Here is a 14,227-nt window from a genome sequence, read left to right as displayed (position 1 = left end):
GAAGGTGCCAGGCATCCTTCTGATGCATTTTCTCAAAGCTTTGAGCAATATGACTGTAATTTTAAAAAACCCGTATCTTCATGTAACAATTTTTCTGACAGAGGTCTGGGGCTTTTTATGTGTATGAAGCACACAAGGTCAGATAAATTGAATAGCTTAGACTTCTCAGTCATATGAGACAATTTTATTATGCATAGGAGGGAGTTGTAGTTGCTTAATTAGTCCTCATCAGACTAAAACAGCTGAAGGCACGCTCTGAAGGAGAGACAAATCCTGGCTGACTTTATCAGAACTAATTCTATTATATGAATTGGGGTGGCTTACAGGAGAAAGTTGAGAGAGAGATCAGCCTTGTCATGCTCTCCTGTGGATGGCAGAGGTTAAAATAAGAAATGGTTTTGACTCTTTTTATTCCTGTTAACTTCAGTGGAAATGCAAGTAGTGGTGAATTTTAAAATGTCCAACTTTTAAAAATTTCTTTCCTTGCCTCAATTTCAGGCATTGGGAACCATTATTACTACCTGCTGTTCCTGTCTTTCCTAACAATGACTGGTGTCTGGCTGCTTTATGGAACTCTTCAGTGTATGTATCCATTAATTTAGTTTAATTTATCTTTCAAATCCATCTCTGTGTGGTCTTTATTTTTTAGCATTTCATTTCCAGCAAGTGTACCCTGAAAGTGATACCTTATTTCAGCAGTGATGTTATTGTGTAGCTTAAGTGAAAATGCATCTGTGTCTTTCGTCAAATACCTGATTCCGTTTGTGTTGAGCAAGAGCAAAGATGCTGCTGTAGTGGGATGTCCATTGGAAAATGAAATACCAGGAAGCATTTTTGTTAGAAAGGAAATAGGGAAGCCATGTGGAGGAAGGTCAGGTGACAGGTTCTAATCTGGATGCCCTTTGCTGTAACAGAAAATAAGTTTGTAAATACATCATTGCAAAAGCTTTATTGATTTTTTTAAAATTTGGAACTATCTCTACTAAATGCAAATATTTCTTTTTGTTTTTAAAGTAGTTTAATTTTGAAGAGAAAAAAGTATATTATCTCCTTAATAAATCTGAACTGTTACTTTGAAAAATTAAAAAAATTTATTGGAAAGGAGAGGAAAGCCCTTACAATGTAGTTCCTGAGGATGAATTACCATAGCACCAACCCTTTAAAACAAGTATGTTTTTCTGTGGATCATGAGCACAGAGTGTAAAGATTATGCAGCCAGAATAGCAAGCAGTCACATATCTGTGGGTGCTTTGGGGTGACAACGGGGTAGGTGAACTGTGGTATTTCTAGAGGATGTTGCTATCTAATATTCATTTCATGCAAATAATCTTTGCTCAGCTCTGAATGGCTTAAAACTATAATTAACTGATTGTGTGTCTTGTCAGATTGGTCCAACCACTGTGCAGCAAGCTACCATCAAGATGGAGCGTGGACATACTTCACCCAGACCGTGTCCTGCTCTCCGTGGGTTTCCTACATCTTCTCAGTAGCCTGTTTCCATACCCTATGGGCCTCCTTGTGGCTCACTGTTCAGCTTTATCAGGTAATATTTTCCTTCAGTTTACGCTTCTTGTCACATTAAAGCTTTTCCCTGAATGATTTGCTCCCGTAAAAACTCTGTGCCTGCTGTCCCTGATTACTGTCACAGTAAGGTGCTTCTCTTAAATCTCAGGGCAGACCTTGAAGTTTCACAGATTCTTGTGCACTCAGCATTCCCCTGTTGGAAGTAGAATCACAGCCTGCAAATCATTCCTATAACTGAGTGCTGGGTTTACTACTCATCAAAAATTCCAAACCTTTAAAAAGTTGTATTTAAAGACAAGAAATTTATTTGACTCATAGAACTGGTATTAGTGCCCCCAAAACTGCCCAAGAGCTCAGTAACACAATTATTCCTGAGTTGAAAATTCTGTGGCAGAGCTCAGGCATGTGTTATTAGACTGTATTAAATCCCACTGCTACAGTAAAAATACATGACCTGGATTTTATCTTGTTGAGGACTGTCAAATTTCTTGTTTATGTTTTTCTCAGAGAAAAGCTTGGCTATGCAAACAAAATTGAGAAGAGCTGTCTTAAAACATCTGTGAAACAGCTTGTTTAGCAGCTCTTAGGAAAGAGGTGTCTTTGAAATATGGGTTAAACATACTGAGCTAAGGACTTGTTTTACATCTTGTTTAATAAAAAAAAAAAAAAAAGAAAAACCAAAAAGCTCCCCAATTTTAAACAGGTACTGCTAGATTTTTGCAGTGTCCAAGGCACTGGGATATCATGCTGGAAAAAGATAGGGAAGATATTTACAGTTTAACTGCTGTGTTTTGTACCCAGTCATTTGAAAATGTACTGCTTTATGGCATTTAGTGTCATTGTGGATTCAAGGGATCTTTTTCTACCATTTTCTTTTACCTTTTTTCTTTTCTACCATTTTACCATATTCTGTGGTAGAATATAGACAAAATAACTGTGATAGATCTTATACTTCTGCAGACATCTGTGAATCTTAATTAGAGTCTTCACAGATATCCCAATTAAGCTTGCCTCCTCGGGAAGCTGGTGTTAGAGCTTGCTGGGTTCTGTTTTAGCCCAATTTAAATACAGACTTTTCAGTCATCAGTTATAGCAGTGGTTTCTTATTTGTTAGATATGGCCAACCTCTTCCACCCTGCTTCCTTCTCATTAGTATCTTCTAGTCTCCCCAGAAGTTTAATTTGTGATCATGTTGTAACCATTACTTACATTTTTCTTCCAATCAGATTGTGTTCCTGGGATTGACCTCACATGAAAGAATGAATCTCCTGGTACAGAGAAAATCGTCTAAGCATCCTGTTTCACTCAGGAGGACTCCATACAAGTGGGTAGTAATGAACAGAGTGTTTCAAGCATGTCATCTCTTCAGTACTGATTTGCTTCACTGCTTCATAAATGCAAAAACACTATTCTGGGTGCGAGGGAGTGCTGTCCTTTAATTTGTTCATCAGTCTCTGTGTCTGATCAGAAAGAGAATTAGGTATGAACCGACCCCTTTCTGACTTCTCTTGCAGTATTTAGCTCTATTAATAGAGAAATTGGCACCAAGGTTTCCCTGTTTCCTCAGGTATACTAACAGATGAGATGTTACTAACTTTTAAATACTTGAGTTCAACTCTCAATTGTTAATGTAAAACATGTTGTAAAAGTTCAGCAAAGGAATAATGCTCAGTTGAGAGCTCCTCTGTTTCTTTTCCCTGAGCTGTCTCCCTTGACAGGTTAATATCTTAAGTACTGTCTCATGGTGAACTGGTATTTTTCATGCTTGCAGTCTTCTTATTTTAGGTTTATTAATGCATATTTTTCTCTTTTTTTCAGCCTTGGATGCTTCCAGAATCTTGCAGACTTTTTCCAGTGCAGTTGCTTTGGTATGTTCAAACCCAACGTAATTGACTGGACCAAGCAATACAAACTTTTTCATCTGGCAAAGGAGAAAAATGTTCATTCTGTGTAAAGTTTTGCTTAATTTCTAAGATGGTTGAGCTGAAAGTTAAATAAAACTGGATATTTTGTTAATTTTTACAAATTCCTCTGAAGCTGCTTGGTTTTATTTTTTATTATTGCTTCAAATATTAAACTTACCTTGCATAAGATACAGCAGATTTGTATATGGAACAGTCACCATGTGTCTGTGTATGTATAGTTTGAGTAGGTTGAGCTGAAACTATTTAAAATTTTATGTGAGGAGATGACACAAATATATATATTTTTAAAGGTAAGTTTTTAGGGCAAAATTTTAAAATGATGTTGGTACCCTTTGCTTCACTTTGCTGATAGCAAAAGACAATTTTGAAAATTAAGATGAATGTTCATGTTGAAAAACTTAATATAATGATTACATTGTAATTTTATTGCTTATGCTGTGAAAATCTCTATTAAGTCTTTGTATTTGAAGGGTTTACATGTAATAAAATAGAGCTTTCATACTTGTAAATGTATTTTTGCAGACTGAAATAGATTCAAGGGATATGTGACCAGTGAGGTATTTAAGAGTGGGTAGGCACAAAACCATAAGAAGAAGCCTGACTCTTTGCCTTATGTTTTTCACATATGTATGCCCTGTTAGTGTATGAAAATGGGTAAGCTTATGATGGAAAATAGAAATGTACATAAAAAGAGGGAATTGTTTCCCCTTGCATCTGTAGTAGCTAATGTCAGCCACATTCCCAAGAAAAGGAGGGGCCAGCTGGACTGTGTGGTATGAATGTAAGTCAAAGTAGGTAACAATGAAAACCAGCAGGGAAAGAGTTCAAGATCAGGAAATTAAAGTCAGGTACCATCTAGAGCTGACATAGTAAGTAATGTAGTGAAATGCAATTCTTGTAGTTAAGAAAGGGGTTTCATTCATCTTGATGAAATCCATTTATCTGCAACACTGTAGAATGTAAAAGCACAAGCAAATACAAATAAAAATAACGTGAAGCAGTAAGTACTTTATTGTAGCTTGAAAACAGACAAAACTTGTAACACTGTATTCTGAGAAAATGTTGGGTGTTTTTAGAAATGCCTCCCTCAGAGAGAGAGAATCTCAAATCCTTTTTAATTGTCTCTCAAAGCAAATAACACCTACTTGTCATAACACAAATGCTGGCATGTTCAAAACTCAACTAGGAGACTGGTGGAAATACAGAGAGTGTAACATTGTGAACAAAGGAAAATACAGTCTAACTGGGAACACCTGGACCCTTCACTCCAGAAGGGATCACTATCCTAACGGGGCACTATGAATCTAAAATTCCAGTCTAGAATGTGATCAGTACTAGTTTAAAGAGCAATAATGTTCCATGAGGTTCCTTGCCTTTATTTACTAAACACAAACATGAGTCTAGTTTTATCACTGTACCTTTTTAATCTACTCTAAGATTAATTTCTTAAGATACAACACACAAATTTTTCCTGCAAGGTGGAAAATCTTAGTCAAATGCCCTAGGTTCTTAGCACTATGTGTTGTTTAATATTTTACTTGACAGCTATCACTTGGTGGCATCAACAGCAGTTTGAGTCTGTTGTATCCATTTCTTCTCATTCACACTCTTTCTTTTCCACTTGAGTGAGGCCACCAAACCCAATTCCTTTGGGACCGAAATTTTTTGCATAGCAAACTGCAAAAGAAGGAGGGGGAGGTAAATGGTACTCTGAAGGCTCTCAGATAGAGGTAAATGTCTTTTGGTTTTCATTTTGAGATTACTATCAAATTTAAGTTAATAAAAAGGAAGGAAATCTGAAATAGTGTATTTCTCAGAAGTTTATCCAGGTCTTAATAGTGAAACTGGTACTACATATTTGAATTACACAGAAGTTGCATCTGGTGATCTCAAAAAAAATTAAGAAACTATATTTTTTTAGATCTAAGTAATATTTTCATTAAAACTACTTTCCTTACTGAAAATGCTCGGTAAAACTTGGTCTGATGAGTAATACAGAGTAAGTCGGAGATTTTTAAGGAGGTTGAAAGAAATAGAGCATAATCCAGAAAGTAGTGATGAGCATTTAGGTAATTCCATTTGAACTCTGTATTGGTTAGTGTGTGTGTGTAGTTATTTATCACAACTCTGCCAAGTGGTAATGGTGAGCATATTTCTCCCAATATACCAATTTGATCCACTTGTGGTTGACAGACTGTACCCAAAGTTCTGGAATTCCAGTATTCTTCTTTAGGGCTCTCTATAACGTTTAGCTTTGGATATAAAAACTTTGCATATTTTTTTCCCCTTAAGCTATTTCTAGGAGTCAAGTGAAGTCTGTGAACTTTCTGCATTTGAGAAGAACATCTAGATGTATAATTTACCATTTTTGCATTATCTTCTGTGCTACCAATGCAGTGGAAATATCTTTAAAATTTTACCGGCAAGAATTCCAATTTGGAGGACCAAAGATCTGTATCTTTGTGGATTTTTTATTTTAGTGAGACTGTGCAGGTACAAGAGCCTGCCAGTGCTCTGTTAGAAGGTCTGAGGACAGATTCAAGAGGTTGTCACATTAGTAGGAAATTTATAGCTTTAAAATTTAAATGTTAATAGTAGAAGCTGCAACTGCAATGTTACTGTAGCTCTTTGCTTTCAGAAAGTTGTTAAAAAGAGACAAAATGAAATTTCCTGGGGTTGTTAAGCATACAGCAAGGTAAATCATGATGGCAATCCTAGGTCTGAAGAGACTAACTTTAGATTGACTCCGTACCCTTCGGCTCTCTGCAACTCTCACCTTTACAGTAGAGCTCTCCATCTTTGTCCGTAACATTCGTGGATTCCAAACTCTTCCCACAAATAGCGCAGCGGAAGCAGGTCTTGTGCCAAGGCTGAGGAAAGGAAGACAATTCATTGTGTGTTACAGGAAGCCAACAGGTACAAGAAACAGAGAACTACTGCTTCGTGGGGTGTGAAAAGGTTAAAATTCTTTTGTTGATCTTGTGGCTTCCATTTTTAGTCATTCCAGGTTAGTGTCTTTTCAGTTACGTTGTCTAATATATTTTCAATTGCCACTACAAATAAAGGTTTATAAATATACCCAGGGATGGAGGAACAGCCATTAGTAATCAGTGCTTGGTCCTCAGACACGAGTAAGAAGCAAAAAGTTGAAGGCGGCTTACAAGAAGCCCAAGATTTTAAATCTGAACCTACATCCTGTTGTAGCAATTTGCAAATTCATCCTCATGTTTTCTTTATGAATGAAAATTTAAATGATCAAGGACCTCTTAGCTATAGTTTCTCACCCTTATAAAACTATGGAGTTTTTTCCTAGTGCTGAAGTCACTACTTACTTTTCCTCCTCCCATGATCTTCTCTGCAGCATACACCGATTTGCCACAACGGGGACATTTATCCACATCTACCATCTTTTTGGCAAACTTTGAAGTATTAGTTGGTGTTGAAGGGCGAGCAGGCTTTGGTGACCCCCTAAAACAGAAGTTTTCAATGTTTTTAAATGCTGCTTAGAAATGCTGTCTTCCTTAGAAAAAGGATTTCATGATTTTTTGGTAAGGTATAAAAAATACTTAATTGCTGGTCTCTGACATGCAAAAGGAGATAAAAAAAGAAGAAAATCAAAGCATTCTATTGAATTCTGTGTTGTGTGATTGAGAAGCTGGTACTGTAAGCTCTGATGTTACCTGTTCTGTTACCTGTTCGTGGAGCTGACAGCAGCCACATGCAGAAAAGATTATGTTTAATGAAAAGTTAAGTAAAAACCAATTTTCTCTCATTGAGAGGCAAGAGGGAAAATACAAGAAGTCTCTATTCTTTGTAACTGGCTATCTGCTGGTGCTCATCAAACTGAAAATAAAAATTCAGGTTTTGCATGCTACAGTTTCATTAGGCAGTGAGACATTTGGACAGGGAATTGGGGTTCTTACCTGGCCTAGGATCAAAAGCACATCAGAAAAGTAGCTTTGTTTTTTATTTCTGGAGTCTGTGCTTTATATCTTTGTGCATAAAGCCTTTCACAGAATGATTTCTGAATTATCAGACTGTTGGACTGCAACAGGTCATTATATCCACAGGATGTGACAGTTTTTGATGCAAAACTCTGCCCGTAATAGATTTGTATGGTACAAGGAGCTACAGTTAAATACATTGTTAAAGCTTCTATTTCCTACACAGCATATTGGTTAATTGGTTTCTTTACAGTTAGACCACCAGAAGGAAGAAGCATCGTTGATTTAGAAATCTGGAGCTTTGAGAATTGCAGGAAAATCCTATAAAAATGAACTGTCAGAGCTAATTATGTGCTTTTGGAAGATGGTGTCCCATTAGAATTTCTTTGTTCAAACACGTTCACAGTGTGTTTGTAAGTGTTATTTGAACCACAGGGAGGATTTAGAAATGTTATTTCCCCCATTGAGAGGAGAGCTAGCAGTATGGGGTAGTGTGATTATTTCTCTAAGAGTAAAACCTTAACTGGATTTTAGCCTCTAAGAGGGGAAAAAAAAATTATCTTTTTCTATAGTGAATGTGATTTTACCACTGTGCTACAAATGGCAGATTACAATTGCAGTGAATATTTACATGTGTGGTGGCATATAAAGGCTGCTTCTGCAGAATAATTGCCTATTGAAGGAGGGGATAATTTGTAAAGCAGGCTTAAAGAGACTGAGCATCATTAAAAACTGTAAATTACTGTATCCTTGGAAGGAAAGGGTGTAGGAAAGTCTGCTCTGCTCCTTACGCTGGATGTTGTTATGGAAACAGAATAAAATATCTAAAATACCCTGGTAAGAGACAAGTAGGACCAGAAACAGGAGCTGTCACTAGGATTTAACTCACTGCTGCAGATTCAAGCCCAGGTGGTCTCCGGTGTCAGTGCTGAGGCATCCAGCCCCTTGTCCAAAGCCAACACCTTTGGGGCCGTATTTTCTCCCGTAGCAGGTTTTGCAGTAGATTTCAGATTCATGAGCTGCTACTGTGGTGCTGTCCAGAGCCTTCCTGCAAGCCACTGAAAACAGGGAGAGAGAGGCATGTATCAGCATGTGCCTTTTCAAAGTTGAATTGATGTGGTTTAAAATAATTGCAATTAGTATTTATTTCTTTTTTAACTTTAAAAATATGTGAAAATGAGCCAGTCAGTATAAAACTTGACTGGGCTGTTGCTGACGTAGGGGGGAAGTGGGTGTGTGTGTGCACAAAAGCTGTTCTCTTTTTGCCACTCTGAAGTTATCCTGTGACCCCAGGGAAATCATGGGCTTGCTGAGAGAGTTTGTCTAGACCTGTGAAGCTTAAGATGGACTTGAGATAACCATCCTAAACTCCCAAACCTTAAAAAAGGGGGGAAAAGAAGGTTGCAGGGGCATTGATTCCACTGTGCATCTGGACCTTTCAAAATACTTGCTCTGAGTCTGTGGTGGCTTTCTCAGCTCAGCCCAGGCTGTTTTGATGTGGTGTGTTTCTGAAAGAGGCTTTAACATCGACACCATGTCTGGAGTCAGGCAGGACATGTTGGGGGGTTTTTTATCATTGTTTGTTTGGTTGAGCTGTGGCACTAAGGCAAAGCAAGTGTCAGCTCTGTCAGACTTCCTCCAGGATGATGAGTGTGGCTGTAGTCATTCCCAAGCAGGCCTCTTACAAATCATGTTTGCTACAGAGAATGACAGCCTAGCTTAGCTCACTAGGAAAGGTCTGGCAGACTTTTGGACAGAAGGTGCCATAAGAATGCCCAGCTTTCATCAGGGAAAACAAATTATGTCCTCTACAGCACTACTAATAATGAATGGGAAAAAAAATAGTGACTGTTCTCCTCACTACTTGGTGATGAGTGTATGCCTGTGTTTGCTGCACCACTTTGGGAGCTCAGTGTGAGACAGCCTCCACCCCACGGAGAGAGGATGATCGTTCAATTCAGTCCCTATCAAAAACCAGGATTTTCTAGTATGCTAAAAAGTTAATATTGCAATACTTCTTACAAACTGTTCACTGTTCAACAGTGATTGATTACAAGTGGAGAAAAAATAGGCAAAAACTTTCTCTCCATGTTCCTTAGAGCATGTGCTTGCCCTGCAGAGGGCATTCCAGTCACGCGCTGTCCGTAGCTTGGAAAACGAAGCTGCTGAGTTCATGTAGGCAACAGAAAGCTGTGAAATACCAAAGTATTGGAAGTGGCTGAAAGTGCAAGCTCTGGAGGAGCTATCTAGGGTTTGATTAGTGCCTTTCCCCCACGTTTACTTTAAATGTCCTCCTCTGAGTCCAGTTTATCCACCGCAGGGAATTTACACCCTGGAACCCCTGCAGCTTTAATTATAGAATCCTGGAATGTCTTGGGTTGGAAGGGACTTTAAAGATCATGTAGCTCCAACCCGTAGGTGGTTGCTGTTAAGAGGCAGTATATAGGACTAGTTATACATCCCCAGATCTCTGGTTATCTTAGTGGCTTTCCTCCTCCCTGTACTGCATGGAGGGGGAAATAATTTGCAAAGACCTTTGAAGTTAACAGAAATAAAATGAGGAGCTTCTGTAAATGTGTGAACCTGATCTCCTTGTACTACAGTCTTGCTTTGAGATGATAATTATATTTGCTAAGGGAGTTAAGGGATGATGGAAACTCTAGCAGCTGATAAAGTGTTTCTATTTCTGGTACCTTAGGGATAGGGTATCAATTCACCACAACAGATGGAGCAAAAGCCCTTGAAGTGCTATTGTTGAAATAACTTTGAGACCTGTCATCTGCCAACAGATCCTGTTCTCCTGCCGGCACTGAGGAGATCCAGGTTGATGGCGTGTGATCCTGCCAAATGTCCATCACAGCTGCACTTTGGGTAAAAGCTGTCAGTGCAACAGCAGTCTGCAGGTAAACAGGAGTCTGCACGGGAAGGAGGGATTGCCGGAAACAAGTTTCTCTCTTACAATATTTGTAGGGAAAAACTATGGAGTGGAGAGAGAGTATTATATATAGTTTAGCTTGTCTGATTCTTCCTGTGTTAACAGGTTGCTTGAATTGTTTATAATTCTGCTGAAATTGAACTCTTTAGTCAAAAAATACCGATGTGTTTTTGCATGCCTGGTCAAAGACAATGTGAAATAGAAGGTATATTTGAAACAGTTTTATATAGAAATACACAAAAGTGCAGCAAAACAGGTAAATTCATGCCTGAGTTTAGGCTGGGGAGGATTGGTTTTCTTCTGTTGAGAAATGAAATCCTATAAATGGTTCATAGCCCATGAATGTGATACATGATACTGAGGCATCCAGAGCTGCTGAATAGTGTGTGTGAATCATGGGGAAACTAAAGCCAATTAACATACCTTTCATATGCCAACCAGGCAACTTAGATGCATCTTTAGGTTTTGACCTTAAACATATTTCTGATGGGAATACTTTTTTTAGTATCTAACCTATTAATAATTTAATTCAGACTTAAAACTACAAGTGGCAAATAAAGGAAAAAAAACCACCAAAACACAACAAAATACACCCCTAACCAACCAAGAAGAGCCCCACAGCAGACTAAATATTTGTCAGAGATAATGGATGTATGTTGTTTATCATGAATCACTAAAAGAAAATAACTCAGTTGTGCTAAGAACGAACCTTATACTTGAGAAATATTCATAACTATGCTCTATTAGGACAGATCTTTATTTTTATTTAGTATTAATTGTTATAGGCAGAACGTGGAAGCATTAAGAAGGTTCTAGTTGAGACTGAGATTTTTCTTTTACCATTCAGTAAGAATTGGCTGAACGTTGTCAGTTAACTGAAAACTTTTTGAGAGAATCCTTTCTTACTTGGCCTTTTAGGCATCGCTAAAGGCATAGTTTGAACTTTTAGGCATCACTTTTAGGGCACCTGGAGAAAGGCAAAGACAGCTCAGGTGTGTCCTTTGGACTCGTTCTGCAAAGTGCTGCGCTGTATCAGGTTAGCATGTAATATTAGTCTCATGCCTCCAAATAAGAAGTCTCTATCCCTGCAGGAAAGAAGGGAGATAATTGGATTCAGTGGCTTCTAAACTGTCATGCTGGAATTTGTACTGCAAAGGTAATAATCCCAAGCATTGTCTGCTAAATAAACTCTTCAGCTATCTAGTTCTTAGCAAATTGTTTGCTCTCTCTCTCCACAAAGGCAAGAGAATGAATTGATACCTTCTCTCTGATTTTTTTTTTTAAGTGCTACCTCATCTGCAGAGAAAGCAAAATTCCTGGAAGCCAAACATCACAGAGGAGTATGGAGGGAAAGAGTAAGTGAAATGGGACTACACGAAATATGGGAAGGAGGAGACTGATGTACGTGCAGAGTGTTGGGGAGGTTTTGATGATACCAGGGTCTTTCAGCTTTCAGTGTGAAATGAATTAATGTCAGGATTCACTGTGAAGGTAATAATCTCCTAAAAGTGAAGAAGTACTCATCCTTCTGTCTAATGTCTGACAAACTAATCTTCTGTTTGTTTGGTTCTGCTGGACTTTTTAACTTGAAGGAAGCCTGTGCTGTGCCACACTGTGGGATAGAAGGAGTGGTTTCCTGGAGATGAATCTAGATACTGTGATTCTGCAGCACCTTAAGGTCCCTGACAAAATCCATCTGAAATTTGGACAAAGAAAAGCTGGGAGCCCAAGAGGTAGATTGCTCCAGGTAAAAGGCTAACAAAGCTACCTGACAAGTAATACAAAAATGAGTGTTCTGGCCTTAATGGCAGAGTTATACAGAGCTATGGGGTGCTGTGATGTTAAACCACTTAGCTCAGCTTACTGCAGAGGAAGCACGACTTGTGGAAACTCCTTCCATTGCACTGGATTTCCTCAGCGTGGTACACTGTCTTTTCACAGGCCCCACACTTGGCTCCTCCTCCCCAGTTCGGCATCCTTATCTGAAGGGTTAACCTAGGAAATCAAATTACACAAATAAATACAACAGCAAATGTGAATTCTTTTAAATGGAACATCTTGATTTTAAAAAAATTGTTACTTTTTTCCCCCCTCTCCAGTCAACTGCTACTACATACTTGCAATATACTATATACCTGTGTGGTATCAGAGGTGAGGGTGCTGCCTCACTGGTGCTTTGGGGCAGGGACAGTCTAAGTCCCTGTGATTCTCTCTTGTAGAAAAGGATATTCCTTAGCTTGGGGTATTGTGATGGTAAATACATAAAATGATTGTGGGGTGTTTCAGTGAAAAGGTGCTAGGATCACTCAACCCTCTTCTGGAAAAGGGGATCTAGGATTTGTTTTCCATCAAATAGTCATTTTCTTTCAATATTGCACTTTCCTGTACCCCAGCATAGCCTTTTCTGAGTTCCTCAGGAAACAGCCACAAGATCACTGTGCTGCACAGCCACTATAAAGTAATAATGGACAGGTTCCTGAGGTGCTTAATGTGTGGGGTTTTTTCTTTGTCAATTGCATTTAAATTCGAAACATCAGAGGGAAAAAAGAGCCGTGGTTACTGTTCCAGTTCTTGCTATTGCCATTAGCACTGGAGTGCCTTGCCCAAGGTCACACAGGAGGGCAGGAGCCCAGCCCAGGTCTCCTGATGCCAGGCTCAGTGCCCTTCCCTGTGATTGTGCTGTCACACACCTGGAACAACCCCAGCCCTCAGTCTGCCCTTCTGTTTCCTTGTTTGAGTCATCGTTTCTGGAAAGACTGGGACGTCATCTTGTCATCTGCACATCATATTATCGGGTTGTTCCAAGCTCCTGGCACGGGCCTTCCTCCTCCTTCTTGGAAAACCAGTCACCTTCTTATTATAGTTATTTTGAAGCCTGCTTGTGCTATTTGTGTTTGACTAAATTCACCAAAAGGTACTTTTACCTAAGAGGAGGATCTCGAAGGCTGAATCAGGCCTGCTACCTGAGAATTTTCTTCTGAGATCAAGTGATAGAGAGAGGGGAATTTATCATTGCAATGATGTAACATTGCTGGTATTTTTAATTGCTTCCATTTTAGACTAACGTTTTACTGTATCTATACACTGGACACTAATGTCCTGTGCTTATCATCATCTCAGTGACTTCTGTACTGTAATCTTCTGAATTCCAGAATGAAATGAACAATGCCAGCTCTGCACCCTGAAGGCAATCCTTTCTGGCAACTAAGACCAAAAATCCTGCAGTGGTGTAGAAGAGATGTCTGTCCAGCAAAAGGAAGCAATAGCACTGGAGAGATGGCAGTGGAGGCAGGTTTTGCAGTCTGTTTGATAACAGTGCAGATACCAGCATATCCAAACATCTCTGCCTTACTACGGCAGTTATTAGCAGATCCTTAACCCATGTAATTAAACAGTCACTGTTGTGACTGTACCTTCACTAGACAGTGTACCTGTCATCCTCGTGCAAGATCCAATCTCTCCTCCTCTTTGCAAGGCTGATTTATGCTCAGCTGAGCACCTTCCCCAGCTCAGTCAGCCCAGTCCTCTGCCGTCATACAGCAGCAGCGTCGTTAATCTCTTCCAGACCCTCCCAGGTCTCTTGGGAGGCTGCTCAGGAGCAGAACTGCTCTGGCAGTTCCAAAACAGTAGTGGTGCAGAAAGGAAGAGAAAACTCAGCTTTCTTCTAACTCTGTTTAATGTAACAAGTGAGAAGGAAAACACCTGATGTAGCTGAAATAAGAAATAAAACTAACTGTGCACAATGAATGGATGATGAATTTGATCTCTCTCACTCAGTGAGGCCTTTACTGAACAGCACTGTTAAATTGGTTTTTCTATTTCTTTTAAATGTGAGATAAAGGAACAGAAAGGAATCTTTCATGTAGGTAAAATCTTATTCTCACTCTGCTATTCTATAT

General features: G+C 39.0%; 2 protein-coding genes across 11 annotated transcripts in view; one reads left to right on the top strand and one right to left on the bottom strand.

Annotated features, from left to right (window-relative positions):
• Positions 1 to 14,227, top strand: part of ZDHHC13 (zinc finger DHHC-type palmitoyltransferase 13) — a 51,918-nt gene that overhangs the window by 22,187 nt on the left and 15,504 nt on the right. For 6 of the 10 annotated variants that reach the window (XM_048306463.1, XM_048306461.1, XM_048306465.1 and 3 more), the window contains 4 exons: positions 499 to 582; positions 1,386 to 1,543; positions 2,751 to 2,848; positions 3,343 to 3,550. In XM_048306463.1, the coding sequence (XP_048162420.1) occupies positions 499 to 582; positions 1,386 to 1,543; positions 2,751 to 2,848; positions 3,343 to 3,478 (476 nt within the window). In that variant the 3' untranslated portion in view covers positions 3,479 to 3,550. Of the gene's footprint in view, positions 1 to 498; positions 583 to 1,385; positions 1,544 to 2,750; positions 2,849 to 3,342; positions 3,551 to 10,182; positions 10,297 to 11,419; positions 11,485 to 11,613; positions 13,317 to 14,227 lie in introns of those variants that run through there. The other 4 variants (XR_007204149.1, XR_007204147.1, XR_007204148.1 and 1 more) reach the window with 3 other exon arrangements.
• CSRP3 (cysteine and glycine rich protein 3) lies at positions 4,438 to 12,304 on the bottom strand. The gene is made up of 5 exons (XM_048306469.1): positions 12,193 to 12,304; positions 8,283 to 8,451; positions 6,782 to 6,917; positions 6,226 to 6,319; positions 4,438 to 5,126 (listed from the first exon to the last, which is right to left on the bottom strand). The coding sequence occupies exons 1-5, from the start codon at positions 12,302 to 12,304 to the stop codon at positions 5,047 to 5,049; spliced, it is 591 nt and encodes a 196-aa protein (XP_048162426.1). The 3' UTR covers positions 4,438 to 5,046.

Source organism: Corvus hawaiiensis, chromosome 6 (genome assembly GCF_020740725.1).
Source record: "Corvus hawaiiensis isolate bCorHaw1 chromosome 6, bCorHaw1.pri.cur, whole genome shotgun sequence".
NCBI classification, from domain to species: Eukaryota; Metazoa; Chordata; class Aves; order Passeriformes; family Corvidae; genus Corvus; species Corvus hawaiiensis.
The sequence above is the reverse complement of the archived record's forward strand: the minus strand, read 5'-3'. Positions and strand labels throughout refer to the sequence as shown.

Excerpts from the sequence above, each read along its gene's own strand:
- CSRP3 (XM_048306469.1), bottom strand. The coding sequence starts at position 12,304 with ATGCCGAACTGGGGAGGAGGAGCCAAGTGTGGGGCCTGTGAAAAGACA. Across the intron at positions 6,918-8,282 it reads CTGGGCTTGAATCTGCAGCA|GGGGTCACCAAAGCCTGCTC; the intron begins GTGAGTTAAATC and ends CTTCTGTTTTAG. Across the intron at positions 6,320-6,781 it reads AGATCATGGGAGGAGGAAAA|CCTTGGCACAAGACCTGCTT; the intron begins GTAAGTAGTGAC and ends TCCTTTCCTCAG.